Genomic DNA, 24,009 nt, shown 5'->3' with positions numbered 1-24,009 from the left:
GGCTGTATTTCTGGTCTCTAAGGGGGCAGTCAGGGCTCGCTGGCGGTGGGGGAGGGGAGGCCGAGCGGAGGTGCTGGAGGGGAGTCCTGGACCTTGGGCAGCAAAGGGTGGAGACTTAGGCAGTTTGTTTCCTTGTCTGAACACTCCCGCGAGTGGGACCCTCCCGCTAGGGCATTCCGGAAAGTGATGTGGATGGGCAGGCGGGGCGAGCTGCAGGTGCCAGAACACGATTGCATAAAAGGCTGGAGGTTGTGGGGGGCAGGGGGAGGGAGTGCCACCAGGCCCAGGTCAGGAGTTTCAGCTTGGACACTGAGCCAAACAGACACACAGCACAAGCCACAACAGGCCCTCCTGCTCCAGCCCCACTTCTCTCCTTCACCACCATGGGGAGCAAGTTCACCCCCTGCCTCTGCCTGGTGCCCTTAGTTCTGAGCCTCTTGTCTGGAGGTAAGTGATGGTCACTTCCCCCTCCTGCTGCCCCAGCATCCCTTCTTGACCTTGTGAGGCTGGGCTTCAGTGACCTTTCTCTTTAGGTGTGAGTACGCCGGTGCCTGTGGCCAGGCCCCAACTCCCCTGCTCTCTGGAGGGAGTAGAGATCAAAGGCGGCACCTTCCAGCTTCTCAAGGGGGGCCAGGCACTGGAGTACATGTGTCCCTCCGGCTTCTACCCCTACCCTGTGCAGGCTCGCACCTGCCGAGGCACGGGGTCCTGGAGCACCCTGGAGACCCAAGACCAAAGGATTGTCAAGAAGGCAGAATGCAGAGGTTGGAGGGGAGTGAGGGTGGGCTCAGAGGGCAGAAAGGTGGCAGCCAGGTCCAGACTAGGATGAGATTAGAGTGGTGTGGAGACTGGGCAGGTGAGAAATTGGACTGAGCAAGAGTGGGGGCCATTCTAGGGCTGGAGAGGGGAGCTCACATTTACTAAGCATTTATCTTGTGCCAGGCAGCCCTGGCAGTACAAAGAATAAATAGAAATGGGGAGGGTGAAGCAGCGGGACTCCCTGTGGGTTGAGGGATTCTTCGGGGATTGCCCAAGACCAAGCAGGATCTCCCAAAAGGCAGCCCTTCCCTCTCAATAATTTCCACTTGCCTCCCTCCCCCAAAGCAATTCGCTGCCCAAGACCTCAAGACTTTGAGAACGGGGAGTACTGGCCCCGAGCCCCCTTCTACAATTTGAGTGACGAGATCACTTTCAGCTGCTATGACGGTTACACTCTCCGGGGCTCTGCCAATCGCACCTGCCAGGCCAACGGCCGGTGGGACGGGCAGACGGCCATCTGCGACAATGGAGGTGAGAAGCATCTCCCGCAAGATGGTGCCATGCTCCAGCCTGAGCAGCTGGCACTGTAACTCTTGCTCTGTCTTGTCCTCTGGGCCTCAGGCCCCGCACTCACCTCCGTGTGTCATGCGTTGCAGCGACCTACTGTCCCAACCCCGGCATCCCCATCGGCACAAGGAAGGTGGGCACTCAGTACCGCCTTGGAGACAGTGTGACTTACTACTGCAGCCGGGGCCTCACGCTGCGAGGCTCCCAGCGGCGAACCTGCCAGGAAGGTGGCTCCTGGAGTGGAACAGAGCCTTCCTGCCAAGGTGACCCTTGACCTGGGCTCTCAGTCAGACCCTGCCCTCCGAACCTGTTGTCCCCACACCAGGGCACTGTCTTCACCCCTAGAGCCATCCAGCTCTTTCACTGTAAACACTCCTGTAGAACTTCCTCGCTTCTGAGCCCCTCCCAGCCCGGAACCCTCCATCCCTAGCTCTTATCAGTGTCCCGGACCCTGCCAGACATCTGGCCACCTTTTTGACCTCTCCCAGACTCCTTTATGTACGACTCCCCCGAAGAGGTGGCCGAAGCCTTCCTGTCTTCCCTGACGGAGACCATAGAAGGAGTCGATGCTGAGGACGGGCACAGTCCAGGTTTGGAGGCAGAAGGGGGTGGCAGAGCAAGAAGTGGGGGGCAGAAGAAGGGCCAGGAGAGCCTCACATGCTGGAGCTGGAGTCTCTCTCGTGGCACCCAGGGGAGCTACAGAAGAGGAAGATTATCCTGGACCCCTCGGGTTCCATGAACATCTACCTGGTGCTGGATGGATCAGACAGTGTTGGGGCTCAGAACTTCACACGGGCCAAGAATTGTCTCAGAGACTTCATTGAGAAGGTGGAGTTTCCTCCCCTGAATGTGGGACCCCACTGTCCTGACAGGACTAAGTCTCTGGTGGTCCCAGCCCCTCTGTGCCCCCAAATTCACAGGTCCTATTCTGTGCTCTTTCCCTTTAGCTGGAGTAATTTAGTTGAGTTTTTAACTCAGAGTCCCCCTCAACCCTCAGAATGACCAGGCAGCCCTTGAGCCTTGTCCTATGACCCTTCCTGTCCTCCTTGGATCCTTCCAGCCAAAGTATTTTACCTTCAATGCCATGACCATTTGTTCCCCTCACCCACAGGTGGCAAGTTATGGGGTGAAGCCAAAATATGCTCTTGTGACTTATGCTACAACTGCCAACATTTTGGTCAGAGTGTCACAACCAGAGAGCAGCGATGCAGACTGGGTTACAGAAAAGCTCAACCAAATCAGCTATGAAGGTCAGAGGTCAGGGAAGGGAATGGCGGGAAGTTCACTTTAGGATCAGAACATTTAAGGGTTGTGTGAGACGGGGTGGTGAGATCACATGGGGGGGCAGGGAGGGCTACTTTGTACTCCATGGTTGGACAGCAGGGTCGCTGGGGAAGGCGGTTGGTGGAAATGTGTAGGGGGCCAAGAGGGTCACTTTGTGGTGAAAAGGAAGTCAGTGGGGGTGACAGTCAACTCAAAGAGCTGAAAGATGTGGGTGCTAAGTTGCCGGTAGGCCTCTGGGGTTCAAGGATGGCCTGGAAGACTAGGAGGTGATGATTTTCTTTCTCTCCACAGACCATAAGTTGAAGGCAGGGACTAACACCAAGAGGGCCCTCCAAGCGGTATACAGCATGATGAGCTGGCCCGGGAACACGCCTCCTGAAGGCTGGAACCGCACCCGCCATGTCATCATCCTCATGACAGATGGTCAGGGGGCAACTTCTCCTGCCCGATACTGCCCACTCTTTCTGAGCCATGTGTGACCCTTAATTCCATGTGTCACATTAGAGTCACAGTTAGGGCCCTGGATGCTGCTCAGGGGTATAGCCATGGGCACCTTTCCTGTGACCCTTATGAGGGACCCTTCTCCTTAAAACTGTGACCTGTCACTTCCATCTCTCCCCAACCATTGCTCACCCAGCAATGTCACCTCTTCCAGTCAGCTTATCTCCTCGACCCCTTTCTTCCTTGGTCTCTCCCACCTTCACGGTCCTTGTCTCTTCTGCAGGCTTGCACAACATGGGTGGGGACCCGGTCACTGTTATTCATGACATCCGGGACCTGCTGGACATTGGTAGGGATCGCAAAAACCCGAGGGAGGATTATCTGGGTGAGTGACCTGCCCAGGTCCCAGCACCTCGCTTTCTCACCCATCAGACCTGGGCCTTCACCTTCCCTTTTCCCCCCTCAGATGTTTATGTGTTTGGGGTTGGGCCTCTGGTGAACCAAGAGAACATCAATGCTTTGGCTTCCAAGAAGGATAAAGAGCAACACGTGTTCAAAGTCAAGGACATGGAAAACCTGGAGGATGTTTTCATCCAAATGCTTGGTAGGAAGATGGCAGAGGGCACAAGACCACCATGACTCAGCTCTTCTAGGTTCCCCATGGTCACCCATTTTTCTCTCCCTGTGAAGCCCTGGTGGTCTCAGTCTCCTCAGGGTCACTCTGCATTCCCTGGCAGTGTCCATTTTGTGATCTTTGAATAACAGAGCTCTGAAGGACGACAGAGACTTTAAGTTACAGATTGGTAAATCAAGGCCAAGGGACAACAACCTAATGAGTTGGCACTGAGAACAGCCAGGTCTGCAATATTTTAATCCAAAGTTCTTTTCACTAAACCACAGTGGTTCCTTGTCCTCAACATGAGGACACAATGCCCCTTCTCCTTAGGGGCCCCTGTTCCCCACACACGTAGGTGTCCCTCCCACAGCTGCTGCCATTCAGGACTGAAGCACCCCCAGCTTTCCATTTACATTCTTGCCAGATGAAACTCGGACCCTGGGTCTTTGTGGCATGGTGTGGGAGCACAAGAAAGGCACTGCTTTCCACAAGCAACCATGGCAAGCCAAGATCTCAGTGACTGTAAGCACAGCGCCCTGGGGGTGGGAACATGTGGGCGGTGAGGCCAGGATGAAGTGGGAGTGGAGGCCAAAAGGCTCCCATTAGACTGTGGTGCTTGCAAAAGTAGTTCTTTCCTGTTGCCAGCGCCCGTCCAAGGGACACGAGAACTGCATGGGGGCTGTGGTGTCAGAGTACTTTGTGCTGACAGCAGCACACTGTTTCACGGTGGAGGACCAGAAACACTCCATCAAGGTCAACGTGGGTAAGGACACCAAGAATCAGTCCTGAGTGAGTCCCAGTCACATCCCCCGGGCAACACCTCCCACTCCAAGACCCCACACTTTCCTTGTCCTTGCAGGCTTCCCCCCTCCGGTTGGGGATGGGAAGACAAGTTAGGGATGACATGGAGCAAGAGGCAAAAGGCTGCCCAGAGAAGCAGGTGGTACAGTGATGCCCATTCTCCTACTTCAGGAGGGAAGCGGCAGGACTTGGAGATAGAAGAAGTACTCTTCCACCCCAAGTACAACATCAATGGGAAAGTAGCTAAAGGAATTCCTGAATTTTATGACTATGACGTGGCCCTGGTCAAGCTCAAGAAGAAGCTGAAGTATGACCAGACTGTCAGGTGAGGCACCTGGATGGGAGGGAAAAGGCTGGAAGAGGCGGGGCTGGTGGGCGGGGAGCTCCAGAGCCTGCCACCTGACTTTCCCCAACTCTCAACAGGCCCATTTGTCTCCCCTGCACCGAAGGAACAAATCAAGCTTTGAGGCTTCCTCGGTCAACCACTTGTCAGCAACAGAGTAAGACATTCGGGCGAGTAGCACGAGGGTGAGATTTCAAAAGACAAGTGGGGAGGATTTGCTGCAGGAGCAGATGTTGCCCAGGGGTGGCGGGCCCTACTGAGTGACAAAGGCAAAGGAAAGGTGGGCGAGGAGAGCGCTGCAATGACCCTGTCTGTCCATTTGTCCAGTGCAAGAGCTGCTCCCTGCAGCGGATATAAAAGCTCTGTTCGTGTCTGAGGTAAAGAAGACACTGGTTCGGAAGGAGGTCTATATCAAGAACGGGGATAAGGTGAGGCGCGTGGGGTCCTAGGAGGTCCTCGAGGGCCCGACCCTACTAGGGAACTTTGCTCAGCAGCCTTTTCTCCTCCGTGCTTCCTATCTCACCTACAGAAAGTGAGCTGTGAGAGAGATGCTCGAAACGCCCCAGGCTATGGCCAAGTCAAGGACATCTCCGAGGTGGTGACCCCCAGGTTCCTTTGCACCGGTGGGGTGCATCCCTACGCTGATCCCAACACTTGCAAAGGTGAGAGAAGGTTCTTTGGTTGTGCTGCAAGTCCTGAGGCCCAAGCGGCTTTTCCCACAACTTCTCCCCACTGCAGGTGATTCTGGTGGCCCCCTGATTATTCACAAGAAGAGTCGCTTCATTCAAGTGAGTTCCCCTTCCCGTCTGTGGGGAGATGCCAAGTGGTCAGCATGGGCTCCAGAGCGGGGAAGTTCAGTGCAGGAAAAGCCTGCCTCCCCTTAAGACTATGCCTTGAACTGGCTAGCTTCGGGCCACGTGTCCCGCCCGTGCTAGAGGAGAGGGCAGAGCTGGATCTGCTAATTCCTCTAGATTGGCTCAGATGCCCTGGGAGTGGTTGTGCTCTCAGGGAGTAGGAAGGCAGGCTACCACACCCCCCACAGCACCCCTCCTGTCTCCAGGTTGGCGTGATCAGCTGGGGAGTGGTGGACATCTGCAAGGACCAGAGTCGGAAGCAGCAGGTACCTGCCCATGCCCGAGACTTTCACATCAACCTCTTCCAAGTGCTGCCCTGGCTCAAGGAGAAGCTCAGAGACGAGGATCTGGGTTTTCTATGAAGGGTTTCCTGCTGGAAAGGGGCATGAGAGCAAATTAAAACAGCTGCGACAACACCTGTGTTCAAGATCCTTTTGGGAAAAGGGAGTAGGGGACGTGCACTGGCCATGTCGTTACAACTGAAAGCAAATCTAACAGCCGTTTTTAAAGGCTTAACCCCAAACCCAATTGCTGAAAAACCAGAGGCTGAGGGAGATGGGTGAGCTTCTTCCTCAGTGTTTTACTGAGACCAAGGTCGGGGCAGATGAGGCACACAGAATCCAGCTCCATTCCCTAGAAGCCATCCACAAGGTTTTCCTTGTAGATGTCATCACTGTAGACAATCTGGGTTCTCTTGTCCCGGTGGCAACCCTTAGGGCTGTTCTGGACAGCTAGGGAGGGAGGGAAGGATTAGTTAAGACCTGAAGAAGAGCATTGGTCAGACCTGTGCTCACTCCTGGCCTCTGGCCTGGGGCTGCCTAGTTTCCCTGCTGCCCTCTGGTGGCTGAGATGGCCTCCATCCCTCAGCCCCTCAGCCCAGTGGCTGCCAACCCATTCATTGCCCTGCCAGGTTGCCTGCAATTATGGGGGCACAAGCAGATGTTGTAACGTAATGTTCTTAGCAAACCTGCAAATGTTATTCATGAGACACGTGAACAATGTTAATTCCAGAACATCAAGAATTAAAAACGAGAACTACTCTACAGCCCTTTGTTAATAGGCTGGTTGTTTCTTATTACTTTCTTTTATCTTAAGTCGTCACTCTTGCTCTGAACCCATCTTTTGGCCTACACCATTGCCAGCAAAATCTATTTCAGGTAAAACAGGTGATCACATTGACAAATGCCACTTATCCCATTAGAAGTCCTTGGGGTGTGGCTTTGGCCCTAAGCACTCTCCCTTGAGCTGCTCCTTCCTCTTTCCTCCCTAGATGTGATGTGTCCCTTTCTTCGCCCCATCGCTAAGGACCCATCTCCACCATGCTGGGCAAGAGGAAACCCTCATGCCCCAGCCTCATTTTCTTGATTCCTTGTAACTCAACACTGCTAATCACTCCTTCCTCAGTCTTCTGGCTTCAGTGGTCCAATCCCTCCTGCCTCCTCAACTTCACCCTGACATGTCAGAAGGGCACAAGAAACACAGCCCTGCTTCCTAACATATCCCCTGAAGATTCCCCCAGCCCAGTCCTGAATCATCAGATTCAGTCTTCCCTGAAAGTACTATCATTTTGCAGACATCCTGTGAGCAAATCTACATCGTTCCTCACCTCATACCTCAGTTCCAGATCCCTAACCTCAAATATTTGCTGTATAAGTCAACTACACTCCATCTCAAATGAACAAGGTTATACAAGATGATCACCTTCCCCGCCCACCCAGCCCTGGCTTCTTCTTTCTTCCATATTCCAGCCTCTATACAAACCCAGACCTCTATCACCTCTATCTAGGGAACCCAGGGAAACACAGGGGAACAAAAAGAAGAGGAGCTATGGGGACAGGGTGGCTCCCATTCTTACCGAGGGAGCCCCAGACAGACTTGCCAGTGGCAGCATCCAGCATAGGCTGTTTTCGGGCAATGCTGACTTTGAGCTGTACGGAATCCACCTGGGTCCCATTGAGCTGGAGCAGAAGAAGAGGGGGAGGGCAGAGGATGGGGAGCAACGTTACAGATAAACCAAAGGATTTATAGGAGGTGCCATCTTAGGAGCAGACTGAGTAGGGATCTAGGAGTTTAAGATTTCCCGTGTGAATAGGGAGAGATTTTCTCTGACAAGAGGAAATGATTTCCTCCTAGCTCCCAGTACTTTCAAGAGAAAACATGATGGCAGAAAGGATGGGAAGAACAGATCTGGGCAATCCCAACCTCAGCAACGGCCTGATCTGCAGACTCCATCTTTTCATAGGTGACGAAGGCACAGCTGGGATGAGAGAAAACAGAGTCAGTACGGGGCTGTGGGCTCTTCCAGACCCAGCCGAGCCCAGTGCTAATGCACAGGTCACAGGAGACAGGCAGGCCCTCCCCCAGCCTCACCCCCTAGGTCCTCCCAGGATTACTGCCCCTGTGTCATCCTTACTTTCTGGGTGGGTCCATGGAGAGGTCAATGATGTTTCCAAAGGGAGAGAAGGCCCCACGTAGGAGAGTGGGTGTCATGTCTTCTCCGTACACATACAGAGTATTCCCCTTTCTAGGGGCCCGGCGTTCAGGGAATGAGTCCGACCCTAGGGGACCAGGAATCATAGTTACAAGAGATACCTCTTCTCACCCTTCACTTTGAAGAGTCCAGTTCACTTTGCCTAAACCGCATCTGAGGCTACCTTTCTCAACAGCCAAGACCACTCACTGCGGAAAGGGCCCTCTCGGTCTCGATCCCGATCCCTGTCTCGATCCCTGTCCCGATCTCGATCCCGGTCTCTGTCCCGGTCTCGGTCTCGGTCCCGGTCCCGATCTCTGTCCCGATCCCGATCCCGTTCCCGATCCCGGTCTCGGTCTCTGTCCCGGTTTCGTTCCCGACTGCGGTCTCGGCTGCGGCTTCGGGGAGGGGAGGCTGAGGAGCGGGAACCAACACGTTCTTCATAGCCCCAGTCAAAGCTTCGAGGGGGGCCGTCACCAGTCCCTGGGCCCTCTGCTTCCTCCCCATCTGGCCCCAGTTCTCGAAGTCGATCACTGGAAGACACAAAGCTGGGAGAGGCGGATAATGAAGATGAAAGGGGGCCTTTACCTCATCTTCCCAGGCCCTGTGGAGACTCAACACTCCTGCAGTGCAGCTCCTTCCACTCCAGCCCCAAACCTCCCCAGTGCCCAGGTAATCAAACCCTCCCATCTCCCAACCCTGGGAAACGGTCCCATTTCTAACCCTCTAACCTCTCATACAGAGACTTCCTCTGGGGACGTCTGGATGACTGAAAGAGAGACCATGGACAGTTAAGATGATTCCTAATTGCTGGCATGTGGCCCAAAATATATGGGTCTCTCATGTTTCTCAATCCCCAGCCCCTCAGGGACAGAGAATTGGGAACCATTACCTCCTGCAGATCATCGTCGGCAGATATGCTCCTTTGGAATGGCTGGAAAGTGGGGACTGGGCCCTTCTCAGGGTCCTGGGAAGGTGACAGAGAGACTACCTCAATGTGGCTGTGGGACAGAGGGGATTCTCCTCCCTCAGCCTCACCCTAGTTTCCTCTAGCCCTTTCTACGTTTCTTATTGGATTATGGGGCATTTTGAAAATAAAAAATAGACCCAACATTTTTTTGAACTGCAACATTTCCAGCCTATTCAATTCCTTAAAATAACACACACCAGGAACTCCAATACATTGTGGATTAGAGCCACAGAATTTAGGAGTCACCCAGCAGTTCCATTTTACAGATAAGAAATCTGAAGCACAGAACAGTAGGGCAATTTGCCCACAATTGAACATGCATTAGTTTTCTCCTCAACCTACCTCAATTCCAACTTGGATGGATGCCCTCAGAAGTCAAGGGTTTCCTGAACAAGCTTCTTCTTGTGCTTACCTTTAACTTCCCCTCTAAGGTTCGAGAACGTTTGAAGCCTGAGTTCTTGGTCTCGGCCTTGATGGCACTGATGGCTCCTGACTTGACCAGCTGCTTTGCTTGCTCTGTGGCTGTGGCTGTGTCCACCACAGGCTGCTCTGATAGTGCTGAGGTTGTGAGGGAAAAAGGCATTATGTTGAACAAGCTGTGACAGAGGTGAACCCTGTGCTGCCCACTTCCGGTCTATCCCTGTCACTCACAGCGCTTGACACCGCCCTGGCTGGCTGTGCTGCTGCTACTTTGTTTCTTCAGAGCCAGCAACGCTTTTTTCTGGGAACAAAAGTAAGAAGAAATGGGTGAGACTCAGTCTTTGTTCAGTTTTTCTCCCAAGGCCCATGGGTGCATCACTTCAGGGATCACCTTCCGTGGAGAAACAAAGCTAATAGCACCTCTGAAGTGGTACATTGAGGCAGCCCTGCCTCTCACAAATGGTCCCTAGATCACCTATAGTGCCAATGCTCCCCAATCTATCCAAACCACAGTATCCAGAGGCCTTCCAGAGTCTTATGTTTTTGAAGTTGAAGACAAGGAATTAAATCATGGATCACAGCCCTAGGATATAAGGTACAAGTAAGTATACGTGCCTTTCTTGAGACTTCATTCACGCATCCCCTGCATATTTAACAAGAACATGCTGTTACTGGTTAACAGAGACACACAAAGCCCTAAGATTCAGCCCTTCCCCTGAAGAAGCTTGATCTGAGAAATAAAATGACTAGACTGAATTGTCCACAGTGATTACAAAAGATGCAGATTGCTGGCAGCTGAGATCAAGGAAGATTTTCTGATGCCACATGGCTATTAAACTGGCCCCTGAATAGAATGAGCCCAACACTGATGGAGAGGAAAGGGCATTTAAAGAAAACAAGGGGGCAAAGTTGCAAAGATAAGAAGGCTTTGGGAATGCACGTTTGGGAATTAGTCAACAGTTCTATTTGACTAAAAAGTAAAGTCAACTTAATGCTTTCTTCAATCTACAATGTGAAAAAGTGGGACAGAGTTTTGTGTTCGCAATGGATGAATTTAATAGGAGTGAAATCTGTTCCAAAAACACTGAGAAAATTGTTGAGAGTCCATTATAAAGGTCTAGGTGAGCGTCAGCAAAGACTTGTTATATAGAATACAGAGGAAAAAAAAAAAAACGAACAGGAGAAATTATTTCAAAGGAAGAATTATTTCAAAGGAAGAATCAAGACTAGGCAAGTGTTTGTCTATGCATATTGTGAGCTCAAAGATGAGATTTTGATACCAAACGTGGGAGAAATGAATGTGGTCGCTTCTATTTGTAAAATCAAGAAAAAGACTAGATTATAATATATGAGAAAACAATAACTTCAATTTTAAGGTTATCTGGTTTTAAGGTTTTCAGGAAGACAATGGATGGAACTTGAAAAGCCAACTTGGGGATTAGCAGCTCTCAGGTGGTACTAAAAGCCATGGGAAAAGAAGACAACTCCATGGTGGACTGCACAGAAGAGAAGATGCACACCAAGATTTGGGAAACCCACATCTCTAAAGCTACTCTGAGAGGTGATAAGTTGCCAGTATGAGCAAGAAGAATCCCTCCACCCCCTGCACACTCACCCCAGGTGTTCTCAGTGCAGTCTGTGAAAAGTTGGGCCATGCCCACAAATGCTCCCTCACCTTTTTCTTGAGTTTGTTGAATTTCTTCTGTAGAGCCTCTTCCTCCTCGCTCAGTCCGGGGGGTATCACCAACATGGTGGCTCCTGGTTCAAGGGCAGAGCCCAAGACATCTTTCTCCACTGTCACCACCCAGGGTTCACAAACCGTCTACACTATGCCCCACCCCACCCCTCCAGGTCTGCCTACTCTTGTCTTTTGCCTCTCCCTACCCCTTGCTTAAGCCAGGCTGCCATCCAAGCCCCTACTCGTAGGGATCAAGCAGCATCCCCTCCTCTCTCTAGAAATCATGGACACCAGCAAGATGGGTCGCCATATGGCCCGGGAAGGGAGAAAAACGCCCTCCATCGCCAAGACCAAGGTACCAGACCCCCCTACCCCTCTGGGGTTAGTAAGGCAGCCGCGGGGTCCGAAAGGCAGAGGAGGCAGCGCAACCCGCGTAGCGCTCTCAAAGGACCGAGAAGGGGAAGAAGAGAAAAAGAGTTCGTAAAAACGGGGCAAAGTGTGAAAAGGAGAAGGCTTTACCTGAAGGGGCGGCAACTGGGGCCCCACGGTCTCGGGCGGCGCCCGCGCGGGCAGCGGATAGCGGGCTCAGAGCGATGACGTAGAGAGGGGCGGAGAACGCGGTAACCAAGGCGGCCCGAGGCGCAGATACTTCCGCCCGGCCTTCCACCAATTCAGGTCAACCCAGAGGTAGCGCTCAGCCCCGCCTCCGGCGGGGGTGTGTACCGGAAGTAGCCTCAACTTCCGCCCGTTCTGGGGCGGGGTTTACACCACGGCTGTCGCCTGCACTTCCGGCTTGCGGGGCACCAGCCCTGGGTACCTGATGATGGAGACTGAGCGACTCGGTGAGAGGGAGGGAGGTGGAACGAAGGAGTAGACGAGGAATGATTCTTAACCTTTGACCTCTGACCTTTCCCTTCTAGTGCTCCCTCCCCCAGATCCTCTGAGCCTGCCCCTTCGGGCTGTGGAGCTGGGATGCAACGGGCATTGGGAGCTGCTGAATGTGCCTGGGGCGCCAGAGAGCACCGTGAGTGACTTTTGACGCTGACTTTCGAATCATACTGAACTTAAGACCTTCACCTTCCTCACACTAGGATCTCGCATGACTGCACGCTCATATTTGTAAACACCTGTCATGTGGGCCGGAATTCGTGCTGGACAGCGAACCTGCCTTGGGCCAGAGAACTGAGAGCTCTGCACTCTCAAATGTCTTTTCTCCTTGTCGTCCCCTGTGCGTCAGGACACTTGGTAGTGACCGAGACGAAAGCTTTTGAGCCTCTGACTTTGCATCCTTAGGTGCAGATGTAATTATCGTTATTAGTGGGGAGGTTTTAAAAAATACAAATTCTTAGCTTCAGACCCAAATACTCTGAAATCCAAAAAACTGTATTTAGTAGCTCTAAAGCTGCTGCAGAACCCAGCACCAGCGTAATTCAGTAGCAGACAGTTGGTTCTGTAAAGCAGGATATCCTCTGGGAAATTCTGCTTCACCCTGATTGTCCTAGTCTGTCTGGGACAGCCACCATTTCTAATCCAAGTGAAGTTCCCATTACCTTCTCTTTTGTCTGCATCTTACTTGTTTGTCACCTAATGTTTCTCCTCTTTGCCTTGTTCCAGCTCCCCCATGGCCTCCCTCCTTGTGCCCCAGACCTCCAGCAAGAAGCAGAGAAGTTGTTTTTGTCATCTCCAGCCTGGCTGCCTCTGCATGGTGTGGAGTACTCAGCCCGGTGAGGGGTCTAGAGAGTCTGGACTAGGCATATGGCTCTCTGAAGGAAGCTAGGATAGAATAGAGAGAAAACCTGAAAATTACTTTCCTCTTCTCCAGAAAATGGCAGAGGAAGATGGATCCCTGGTCTCTCCTCACCTTATTGGGTGCCCCAGTCCCCTCCGACTTACAGGCCCAGAGACACCCAACTACAGGCCAGATACTGGGCTACAAGGAGGTAAGACGTCAGGGGTCCTGAGAAATAGAGCTGGAAAAAGAGGTAAGCTAAGCTTCACAGGGGCTCTGATCTCTTGCTGTAGGTTCTGCTGGAGAATACAAACCTGTCGGCCACGACCTCCTTGTCTCTTCAGCGGCCCCCAGGGCCCATCTCCCAGTCCTTGTGGGGGAATCCAACACAATACCCTTTCTGGCCAGGTGACTTGTGAACATGGGTTGATTGGAAAGAGAGTCCTCTGGTCTATGGGGAAGGATTCTGCACCCATCCTGTATCACCCAATCCCATGAATTCCTATTTTTCCAACCTCTCTCCAGGTGGAATGGATGAGCCTTCCATAACAGATCTGAGCACTCGGGAGGAGACTGAGGAGGAGATAGACTTTGAGAAAGGTGAGGTGGTACAAGGATGGACCCTTGGGATACAGGGCTCGAAGACTGGCCCGCCCTGAGGAACTGGGGTCCAGGCTGTCACTGGGCTATTGTTGACCCTTCCTTGCCTTTAAACAAATGAATAGAAGTTACCCCATCCACAATAGTCTAGTGTCATCTGTTGGAAAATTGCTATAATATGTATGCCTGCAGTATCTGTGCTGGAGATATAAGTGGCATACAATGTCTACAAAAGTATCCAGTGGCCCTGATTCTATCTCTCTGTCTCTGTCTCTGTCTTCCAGATCTTCTCACTATTCCACCTGGCTTCAAGAAAGGTGTGGACTTTGCACCAAAAGGTAAGTTCTAGTTGTGACACTGTGCACAAGAGAAACACCCTTCTGTAGAGCAGGGATGGATGTGACCACATCTCTGTTTTTGCCTGCCTCCTCAGATCACCCAGCTCCAGCTCCGGGGTTGCTCAGCCTCAGCCGTCTGCTGGAGCCTCTGGATTTAGGTGGAGGTGACGAGGATGAGAATGAGGCAGTGGGACAGCCAGGAGGCCCCAAAGGGAACATGGCTTCAGCCTCTCCCAGCACTGCTCCCCTGGTCCGAGCAAGCAGTTTGGAGGACCTAGTGTTGAAGGTTGGTGTTTCTCAGTGAACGAGAGTGGGCTGACTTTGTTGGGTGCAAAGCGAAGACTGGAGCATCATTGGAAGGGCGGTAGCAGAGAGCTTTCTGTTTCTTTATCATCCCTTCCCTGACTTATCCAGGAGGCATCCACAGTGGTAGCCCCCCCAGAAGTCCCCAAGCCCGTACCTCAGGAGCAGTGGGCCATTCCTGTGGACGTCACCTCCCCTGTTGGTGATTTCTACCGCCTTATTCCCCAGCCAGCCTTCCAGGTATCATGTCCCATGCTTGCTCCCTCACCTCCACTACTCCCTTGCTTCCTCTCCCCAGCAGAGGACAGATGCCTTCCAGGCCAGCCTTGGGTCTCTGTCCTGGCCTCACCTCCCGCTGGGTCTTCTCCCCGCTACCCTGTGTGCCTCATGAGACATGAAGTCCCCCTCCTTTCTTCATTCCCCATCTGTTTCTCTCCCACAGTGGGCCTTTGAGCCAGATGTGTTTCAGAAACAGGCCATCCTGCACTTGGAAAGGCATGACTCCGTCTTTGTCGCGGCTCACACTTCGGCGGGGAAGACGGTTGTAGCTGAATATGCCATTGCCCTTGCCCAGAAACACATGACACGGTACGGCCCCTCCTCCCCCACCCCTGCAGCCAGCCCTGCCTCTGCACCCTTTCTGAGTCTCCTCTCTTTCTCTCCTCTCTCCCTTATCCTTTCAAGGGGAGGTTTGGGGGAGGATCTGAGACAGGGACCCAGAGAGAAATGAGATGTGGGGAGAGAGGTTAAAAGAATGACCTGTGTTAGTTTAGGAAGCGTTATTGGGCGGTGTTTTTCTGGGGTCACATTATGAGGGAGAATGTAAGGGCAGTTGGGATGAAGGAGGGGGACATCTGAGCCGAGATGCACTTCCAGGAGGGCTCAGGGCAGGATAGGAGGTACTGAGCTCGGTCTATGTGGAGTGCCTGGCTAACTTCTTGCCCTCTCCCCAGGACCATCTACACCTCGCCCATCAAGGCTCTGAGCAACCAGAAGTTCCGAGACTTCCGAAACACTTTTGGGGATGTGGGGCTGCTCACTGGGGATGTGCAGCTGCACCCGGAGGCCTCCTGCCTCATCATGACAACAGAAATTCTCCGGTGAGAGAGGGCCACTCGGTCTCAGAAGGGGTGGATTTTTGTCAGGAGGTTGGGGCTGTGCTATAGAGTAACTTGGCTGAGGAGAGGGTGGAGCCAGGAGCCAGTGGGGAGTCAGCTTGCAGCCTGTTCTCCCCAGCTCCATGCTGTACAGCGGCTCGGATGTCATCCGGGACCTGGAGTGGGTCATCTTTGATGAAGTTCACTATATCAACGATGCTGAGGTAAGGGGCCTGGGAACCCCAGGTCCCTGCAGTCTTCGCCTCTGGGACTAATTCAGTAGCTCCCCTATTCCACACATCCTTTGTTGCCTCCTTTGCCCCAAATGGAATCCTGTGCTGCTTCCCTGGGGGCAGGAAGGTAGCCCCCTCTGAGCTGCCCGTGACTTGTCTTCCCCCCATGCCAGCGAGGGGTCGTGTGGGAGGAGGTGCTCATCATGCTCCCTGACCACGTCTCCATCATCCTTCTGAGTGCTACTGTCCCCAATGCCCTTGAATTTGCTGACTGGATTGGGTGAGACATGTGTCCTGGGATGCTTGGGTGAAGGGGGGCTATAGTTTGCTTCCATTGGGATTGGGGGAAGACCACCACAGGAGAGAGTGCTCAGGCAGTGGGGGTGGGAGAACATTTTCAACTTGGGTGGTGGTGGGGTCCCACTTAGGCCCAAATCACTTTGCGTGTTGAGAGGTGAAATGACAAGGACTGCTTTCTAATTTGGCTCCCAGAAAAGACTGGGTAAAGCCAGGGAGAGAAGATGGTGGGAATGTGGGTTCCTTTCCACACTCCCAACCCCAGCACGATGACTTTTCCTCCCCACCCAGGCGACTGAAGCGTCGCCAGATCTACGTCATCAGCACGGTTGCCCGCCCTGTCCCCCTGGAGCATTATCTCTTCACAGGGAACAGCCCCAAGACCCAGGGAGAGCTTTTTCTGTTGCTGGACTCCCGAGGTGCCTTCCACACAAAGGGGTAAGCCAGAGATGGGGGGAGAGTCACTGTGGGCCCCACAGGGTGTAACTGTAATCACCGTCCCTCCCCGTGTCCCAGGTACTATGCAGCAGCGGACGCCAAGAAGGAGAGGATGAGCAAACACGCCCAGACCTTTGGGGCCAAGCAGCCCACGCATCAGGGGGGCCCTGCACAGGTAAAACTGTTCTCCACCTTTTCCCTGTCCTTTCTTTCCTCGTCCTCCAGAGGTTTACACTTGAGTTTTGAGCACTGCTTTACCTCCTTGCCCTTTGAGCTGAACCCACTGGGTCAGGGACTCAGCCTCATCCCTTTCTGCCTCCTTCCTCAGGACCGTGGTGTGTACTTGTCCCTCCTGACCTCCCTCCGCACTCGCGCGCAGCTGCCCGTGGTGGTGTTCACCTTCTCCCGGGGCCGCTGCGATGAGCAGGCCTCGGGCCTCACCTCCCTTGACCTCACCACGAATTCAGAGAAGAGTGAGATTCACCTTTTCCTGCAACGCTGCCTCGCTCGCCTCCGAGGCTCTGACCGCCAGCTGCCCCAGGTGAGGAGGTGGAGGGTGGACGCTGGCTGGGATCAAGCTGTCTGTGATTGTATCCTTGACCGTGGACCTCGGTCCCCTGCAGGTCCTGCACATGTCTGAGCTCCTGCACCGTGGCCTGGGCATTCACCACAGCGGCATCCTGCCCATCCTGAAGGAGATCGTGGAGATGCTGTTCAGCCGTGGCCTGGTCAAGGTACGCATGCTGGTGGTGGAGAAACTCCAGGGCCCGCCCTGCCTCAGGGGCTGCCCAGAGGATGAGGGAGCAGGCGCTTAGGCAGAACAGTGTGGTTCTGTGGGCTTAGGATCCAGACAGCCTGGGGGCATCCCAGCTGCACCACTAGTCACTATGTAACCCTGGGGAAATTATTTAGTCTTCGTGAACTTCAGGCTCACGTCTTTAAATGGGGCTGGATAAGATACAAGCAGGTAATATTTAGATGAGAAACCCAAAGAGGAGGAAAGCATATAAGAAGTCTTTGGTCAGAAAGACTTTGGTCAGAAAAAATGCAAGTTGAAATACTCAGGGAAGTATTATTAGACTGGTAAAATTCAGGAAACTGTTAGTGCCAGGTGTTGCCAAAGGCAGGATCGTATAAGAATCCTTGTATCCAGCCAGTCTGGAGTGCATGCTGGTATTCTTTAGGTAGAAATAAGTATAATGTACTCTGACTCTAAATTCTATTCCTGGGAATAAACCACAAAGAAATTCTTCCCTGGTCCATGAGGGAACTGCTTTTCCTTTGTTTGCACAGTCACATGGCAGGGTGTGGTGCCAACGTGCCCTTCACTGGGGAGAGCAGGCGGGTAAATGCGGGAGATGCACCCTAGAGTGGTCTGCAGCATTTGGACGCAGTGGTATAGCTATAACCATAGGAACAGGAATGGATATTAAAATCGTTAAGTGGAAAAAAGGAAAACAGAACTAGATTTACAACAAGTTATAACAGTTCAGTGTGAACTGTAAACTACTGGACACAAACCAAGACACATGCTGTAAGAACAGATTCACACCAAAAGAGAATTAGTAAATACACCGGGATGATTGACAGGGGAATGATAGGAGTGGGACATGGGGGTCAAAAGAAAATGGCTAGCTAAATAAAGGAAATGAGACAAATGATGTGCCTGCTCTGCAGAGTTGCCTTGAGATTCTGCAAGTTAACCATCTGGAGCTATGCCGGGTGCCCAGTTAGCCTCAGCCACAAAGTAAGGTGTTCTCGGCCAGGACTGAATGTCCATGTGCAGCCCTTTGCTGATCCTCTCTCTCCCATCCAGGTCTTGTTTGCCACAGAGACTTTCGCCATGGGTGTGAATATGCCGGCCCGCACGGTGGTGTTCGACTCCATGCGCAAGCACGATGGCTCCACCTTCCGGGACCTGCTCCCCGGGGAGTATGTGCAGATGGCAGGCCGGGCGGGGCGGAGGGGCCTGGATCCCACAGGCACTGTCATCCTGCTCTGCAAGGGCCGCGTGCCCGAGATGGCAGACCTGCACCGCATGATGATGGTGAGCCGGGGCTGCTGGCGGCCAGGTGTCCCCCAGCTCTGGGGACCTGCTGGATTCTCTCTTCCAGCCACATCCCCTCTCTTTTTTTCCCTCTTTTTTTTCCTTTTGCTTGGGAGAAGCCAAGCATTTCCTCTCATCTTTTTCCACGGTGAATATAGTGCTAGATGGGAATTTTTAGGGTCTATTTAGTTTTACTCCCTTACCTTGCAGAGGAAGTAAACAAGCAGCGTGTCTAGGAGTCCATGATTCAGAGCTGGGACTAGATCTGCTGAGAGTAGAGCCAGTCCCCATAGGGCTGACCTCACTACCTTCTCTGATCAGGGAAAGCCATCCCAGCTGCAATCCCAGTTCCGCCTCACCTACACCATGATCCTCAACCTGCTGCGGGTGGACGCCCTCAGAGTGGAGGACATGATGAAGAGGAGCTTCTCTGAGTTCCCATCCCGCAAGGACAGCAAGGTGAGATCGTTGGGGTGACCAGTGTACTAAGCAGGACAGGGGAAGCCAGACTGGGAAGAGATGGGCATCTAGAGGCCAGTGGGGGTTGGTAGGGGTTGTGGCAGATTGGGCCTGGAGACTGCCATTTCACGCCTCTTCCTGCTTTTGCTCAGGCCCATGAACAGGCTCTGGCTCAACTGACCAAGAGGCTGAGTGCCTTGGAGGAGCCCAACATAACTGGCCAACTGGCTGACCTGCCTGAGTATTACAGCTGGGGGGAAGAACTGACAGAGACCCGGAGCCTGATCCAGGTGAGTGTATATGACTATTGAGATGATGATGGAGGCGGAAGGAGGATGAGAATGAGACAGTCTGGGTGCTCCTGAAACCAGCCCTAGTGTCCCCCAATGTTTTGTCCCTTATCTTCTTTGTATATGTCCCTGCTCTTCAGAGACACATCATAGAGTCTGTGAATGGACTGAAATCTCTCTCGGCGGGAAGGGTGGTGGTCGTGAAGAATCAGGAGCATCACAACGCATTGGGTGTGATCCTGCAGGTGAGGGCAATGGGCATTTGGACCCCAGAGGGAGAGAGGATTAAGTCCTACCTGTGGCTCCCTGACTTGGCTGGAGCAGATTGCAGTTACCAATGCTCTCATTTTCCCCTCTCACCCTCTTTCCTTCCCATTACTAATTTCCTGACCACCTCCTCGTACCAGTCCTAAGTCTGCTGATTGCTTGGCTTGGTTATCAGTCCATACTGGTGGGCTCTGCGTGGCTGCTCCATGATCCCTGCCTGAGGGGGAGCTGGTCTCTACCTTTGACATCCCACATGGCATTGGCCCGGCCTCCCCACTCCCCTAGGTCTCCTCGAATTCCATCAGCAGAGTGTTCACAACCCTGGTCTTATGTGATAAGCCTACATCTGAGGACCCACAGGAGAAGGGGCTGGCCACCCCAGATGTGCCCTACCCGGATGACCTTGTGGGATTCAAGCTGTTCCTACCTGAAGGTGAGAATGGGGCACGTGTCTGGGTTCCTGTTGGCAATGCAGGTGGCAGCCCGGTCCACAAGGCCAGACTCTGCTCTCCCTTTCCACAGGGCCCTGTGACCACACCGTGGCCAAACTGCAGCCAGGAGATCTGGCAGCCATCACCACCAAGGTGCTCCGGGTGAATGGGGAGAAGATCTTAGAAGACTTCAACAAAAGGCAGCAGCCAAAATTCAAGTCAGAGATGCTGGGGAGGGACCATATAATGGGGGTGGGCAGGTGGAGAGGGAGGTGTGATTGGGGAGGCTCCCTCTTCCTATGGAGGAGAAACCTTTGCCCCAGGTCTTAAGATCTGCTCCTTCCTCAGGAAGGATCCTCCTTTGGCAGCTGTGACCACGGCTGTCCAAGAGCTGCTGCGCCTGGCTCAGGCCCACCCAGCAGGACCCCCTACTCTTGACCCTGTCAATGATCTCCAGCTCAAGGATGTGTCAGTGGTAGAGGGGGGGCTCCGGGCCCGGAAGTTGGAGGAGCTGATCCGAGGGGCTCAGTGTGTGCACAGCCCCCGCTTCCCTTCCCAGGTAGGCCCTGATGCCAGCTCCCAAGTGGGAAGGGGTCTTGTCCTCTCTGCTCCTGGCAGACTGCCCCCATCTCAGCCCTTGGCCTCAGTGCCCTTGCTGAGGGCCAGAAGACTAACATGCTCTGGCCCGTGGCTCCCTGTAGTACCTGAAGCTTCGGGAGCGAATGCAGATACAGAAGGAGATGGAGCGGCTACGCTTCCTGCTGTCAGATCAGTCGCTGCTGCTGCTCCCTGAATACCACCAGCGTGTTGAGGTGAGAGGCGGGGGAGGGCGAGGGGCCCAATGAGGGAGGGGCAGCAGGCTCCTGACACCACCATCTTTCTTTCAGGTGCTCCGAACCCTGGGTTACGTAGATGAGGCGGGCACTGTGAAGCTGGCAGGGCGCGTGGCTTGTGCCATGAGCAGCCACGAGTTGCTTCTCACTGAGCTCATGTTTGACAACGCGCTGAGCGCCCTGCGGCCGGAAGAGATTGCCGCGTTGCTCTCTGGCCTGGTCTGCCAGAGCTCCGGGGACTCCGGGGATCAGCTCCCGAGCACCCTCAAACAGGTACAGGACACCCACCCCTCTCTCCCTTGAGTGCAGCATTCTCAGTGCCCACCCCCAGGTATTCCCCAAGTCACCCCCTCTGGCCCTGTAAGCGCCCCTAAGAATTGGAATGGCTTCTTCCTTGATCCGGGCCTCCCTGTCCTGAAGCCGGAAGGCAGGCTTAACTTCTTCCCCATCTGCAGGGAGTGGAACGTGTCCGGGCTGTGGCCAAGCGGATTGGTGAGGTCCAGGTGGCCTGTGGCCTGAACCAGACAGTGGAGGAATTTGTGGGGGAGCTGAATTTTGGGCTGGTCGAAGTTGTGTATGAATGGGCCCGGGGCATGGTAAGTAACTGGGGCTTGGGGTTTTGTGACTGGCTGACTGCAGAGAGGCTGCCCAGGCCTATCACATTTGATTCTCATCTTGCTTCCACTACAGCCCTTCTCTGAGTTAGCAGGGCTCTCAGGGACCCCCGAGGGCCTGGTGGTCCGCTGCATCCAGCGTCTGGCCGAAATGTGTCGCTCGCTGCGGGGGGCAGCCCGCCTGGTAGGTGAGCCTGTGCTAGGTGCCAAGATGGAGACAGCAGCTACCCTGCTACGGAGGGACATCGTCTTTGCTGCCAGCCTTTATACTCAGTGAATGACCTGTGTAAAAATGTAATAATAAAACAGCAAAGCACCTGTGTGCCATGAGGCATAGATGGGGATAATCTGATCAAAGACACAGCAGGGAGAATCACTTAGAAATATGCCTTTATCTGTATACACAGAGACAGGACCAGCCCCTCTGAAGCATCAGTCAGTCCTTGGGGGACGGTGTCTTGGGTGATGGGAGGTCCTGGGTCATGGCTTCCACATACCACACAGGCAGGAAGGCATGGGGTGCATCTCGATGTTCAGACACTGTGACCGGGCCGCCAGGCTCCCAGGAGAAGAGGTAGACAAGCCTGGGGACAGAAGGGAGTCGTGAGTTGAAGGTGGAGACTGAGCTTCTGAGACCCAGAGGGGAGGGGTGGACTTAAAGGCCTCACCTGGGGTCGTCCTGGATAACTGTGTTCTGAGCAAAACTAAGGAAGGCAGCACAGAAGTTCATGCACACAGAAGGGTTCCAGCCATCATGGTCATTCTGGAGAAAGCAGAGGAGGAGCTGAAGACAGGCAATGAGGGCAAGGAGAGAAGGGGAAGACAGGCTGCACCCTTGGGCGCGGGGCCTGTGGTTGGAAGGGCTGGAGGATGTTGCGGGGGTCTATACAGGTGGGAGCTGTGACACCTCCGCCTTACCCTGACATATTCAAACATCTTCATGGTAGGAAAGGTCTTGAGGGAACAGACTAAACCCTCTGGGTTGCGGAAGCCAGCCACAACATTTGGGACCCCTGGGAGAAAGGACTGCGCCCACCATTTCAGGAGCTTGTGTCTGTCAGGGAAGGCAAGGTATCAGCGGGACCCCTCCTTCACCCTCCAGCCTCATCCTCTTCTCCCCAAGTTCCTCTCCCAGCTGTCGCTTCTAGGCTCTTGCCCCGTTCGCCCCATCCTGAACCTGTAGAAGCTCCTCCACTGGCTAGGGCTGTGCATCTCCTTGGAGGTCTTGAGCTCCACGTAGCAGGTGGGGGGCTGTAGGGATGGGGCCTTGGGGTCTGTGCAGTCTACCTCCCCTGAGAAGAGCAGAGGGTGGTTTCCCAGGCGGCTGCGTAGTACAGAGCAGAAGGCCACGTTGGTGTTAACCTCCCCAGAGGGGTCCGGGGAACTTCCAGGTTTGTCTGCACAAGGAGAGAAGCAGCAGCAGCAGTGGGGACTGGGAATCTGGGGGAGAAAGACGGGGGCTACAGAGCAGGGTCAGCTCTCACCTGCGCACATGTACTGCTCGAACTTATACCCCATGTACATGAATTCCCGCAAGAGGGGTGGCCGGGAAAGCCTCTGAGCCTGAGCAGCTGGTGTCTCTACTTCACTCAGGTACAGTGTCCCCTGGAACCGGGAAGCTGCCAGCTGCCAGCCCTCCTGTCGTTCATATGGTGTTGTCAGCAATTTTGTCAGGTGTCCCCGCCATGTCACTATGGCCCCTGCCAGCCAGCCTGGACCCCTGAAGGGGAAATAGATGCTGAAGTTCTGATAAAAGCATCATCTCAGATACTCCCCCAAAGATTAAATTAAGCTCCCTGTTAGGAATGAACTCCAGCTTTGGTTCTCCTAGTTTTAGAGGTTTGGTACAAATCTCTACATCTACTTGTGTACTGTGCTTTGCTCACCCCTCCAGCTGGCCTCGGTGTTCCAGGAGCCAGCGTAGCAGATGGTCCAGCCTCTCTTGGATCGTCTCGTCCCGGGGCTGGTATCGGTCAGGGTATCCATCTCTGAGGTCAAAGCTGGGACCTTGACCATTGGTGGGTGGTGGGCTGTAATAGCGCAAGGCTCGAGCATCTCCATGGTACTGGCGTTGTTCATCCAGGGAGAAGCAGCCCAGTTCAGAAGGGCGCCGGTAGAAAGGAAAGGGCCCAGAGTAGAGGGCAGGGTCTGTAGGCAGTGAAGGAGCTGGGCGGGGAGTCCTTTTGGGTGGCTCAGCTACCTCTAGCTCCCCAGGTCCTCTCTTAGTCCCTCTGGGCTCCATCAGGTCCTGAGATGGATGAGTGGGTGAGGGAGCTGGGATGTTCCCCTTTGACAAAGGAGGCCTGGGGAAGGAGAGCTCTGGATCAGGAGTCTGGTCTCTTGATAGCCAGGTCCTGGTCTTGAAACACGCACACCCCAGTCCTTCAAAGAGAACCATGGGTAGGTACATGGAAACTAAAATCAACAATTTTAAGAGTATCCCCTCCATGGTCTCAACTAAGGGGCACAGGCCAAAGCATCAAGACACAGTTGGGCTGATTGAGTGAAGAAGCTGCATCAGCAACAACATAAGTCTCCCGGCCAGTAGAACTCCCAGTTGTCAGAAAATAAGGCTCTAAAAGAATAGGGTAAATTTGAACGAACACCCTAACCCTAACCCTTGTATTCTGCTCTGCAGAGATAGATACATTCATCTGTCCCAATTCCTAAAAATGTTTTCTTGCAAGTAGTATCGAATTCTCATTGTGAAGCTCAAGATTCTGACAACTATCCCAGAATTATCTGGAGACTGTTCCTCAGGTCAAGTCCTTAATCTTGATTCTTTAAAAAACTCACCTTTTTGCTTGCCCCGATTTACTTAAGCCAACAT

The 24,009-nt window shown here is 53.6% G+C and overlaps 4 protein-coding genes across 5 annotated transcripts; 2 read left to right on the top strand and 2 right to left on the bottom strand.

Annotated features, from left to right (window-relative positions):
* Positions 1-383: 383 nt before the first annotated feature.
* CFB (complement factor B) lies at positions 384-6,027 on the top strand (the record flags this gene model as incomplete). Of its 2 annotated transcripts, none has more annotated exons than XM_084228376.1 (18): positions 384-447; positions 534-764; positions 1,105-1,290; positions 1,416-1,589; positions 1,815-1,916; positions 2,018-2,154; positions 2,438-2,576; positions 2,902-3,033; positions 3,335-3,436; positions 3,518-3,655; positions 4,092-4,189; positions 4,313-4,430; positions 4,640-4,793; positions 4,892-4,968; positions 5,139-5,239; positions 5,341-5,473; positions 5,550-5,599; positions 5,872-6,027. In XM_084228376.1, the coding sequence occupies 18 exons, from the start codon at positions 384-386 to the stop codon at positions 6,025-6,027; spliced, it is 2,292 nt and encodes a 763-aa protein (XP_084084502.1). The 2 variants fall into 2 exon arrangements, with proteins under 2 accessions (XP_084084502.1, XP_084084503.1); XM_084228377.1 differs by having other exon boundaries at positions 384-451; positions 562-764.
* A 100-nt stretch (positions 6,028-6,127) lies between these two features.
* NELFE (negative elongation factor complex member E) lies at positions 6,128-11,275 on the bottom strand (the record flags this gene model as incomplete). The annotated part of the gene is made up of 10 exons (XM_084228252.1): positions 6,128-6,396; positions 7,521-7,623; positions 7,868-7,922; positions 8,079-8,223; positions 8,346-8,683; positions 8,867-8,904; positions 9,028-9,102; positions 9,518-9,663; positions 9,757-9,826; positions 11,201-11,275. The coding sequence occupies 10 exons, from the start codon at positions 11,273-11,275 to the stop codon at positions 6,299-6,301; spliced, it is 1,143 nt and encodes a 380-aa protein (XP_084084378.1). The 3' UTR covers positions 6,128-6,298.
* Positions 11,276-11,486: 211 nt separating this feature from the next.
* SKIC2 (SKI2 subunit of superkiller complex) lies at positions 11,487-21,456 on the top strand (the record flags this gene model as incomplete). The annotated part of the gene is made up of 29 exons (XM_084259357.1): positions 11,487-11,584; positions 11,933-12,045; positions 12,124-12,227; positions 12,818-12,927; positions 13,026-13,143; positions 13,226-13,340; positions 13,458-13,532; positions 13,817-13,870; positions 13,966-14,156; positions 14,285-14,413; positions 14,616-14,761; positions 15,127-15,273; positions 15,410-15,494; positions 15,677-15,783; positions 16,092-16,238; positions 16,317-16,413; positions 16,567-16,779; positions 16,862-16,972; positions 18,055-18,285; positions 18,607-18,744; positions 18,897-19,034; positions 19,175-19,279; positions 19,587-19,734; positions 19,824-19,950; positions 20,081-20,291; positions 20,434-20,544; positions 20,620-20,838; positions 21,021-21,161; positions 21,256-21,456. The coding sequence occupies 29 exons, from the start codon at positions 11,487-11,489 to the stop codon at positions 21,454-21,456; spliced, it is 3,930 nt and encodes a 1,309-aa protein (XP_084115483.1).
* Positions 21,457-21,615: 159 nt separating this feature from the next.
* Positions 21,616-23,421, bottom strand: DXO (decapping exoribonuclease; the record flags this gene model as incomplete). Its single annotated transcript, XM_084228078.1, has 6 exons — positions 21,616-21,763; positions 21,848-21,942; positions 22,098-22,233; positions 22,357-22,576; positions 22,664-22,899; positions 23,066-23,421. The coding sequence occupies 6 exons, from the start codon at positions 23,419-23,421 to the stop codon at positions 21,616-21,618; spliced, it is 1,191 nt and encodes a 396-aa protein (XP_084084204.1).
* Between the last annotated feature and the right edge of the window lie 588 nt (positions 23,422-24,009).

This window comes from Talpa europaea (genome assembly GCF_964194135.1).
Source record: "Talpa europaea genome assembly, chromosome: 2".
NCBI classification, from domain to species: domain Eukaryota; kingdom Metazoa; phylum Chordata; class Mammalia; order Eulipotyphla; family Talpidae; genus Talpa; species Talpa europaea.
Note: the sequence above shows the minus strand (reverse complement) of the source record. Positions and strands in the feature narration are given on the sequence as shown.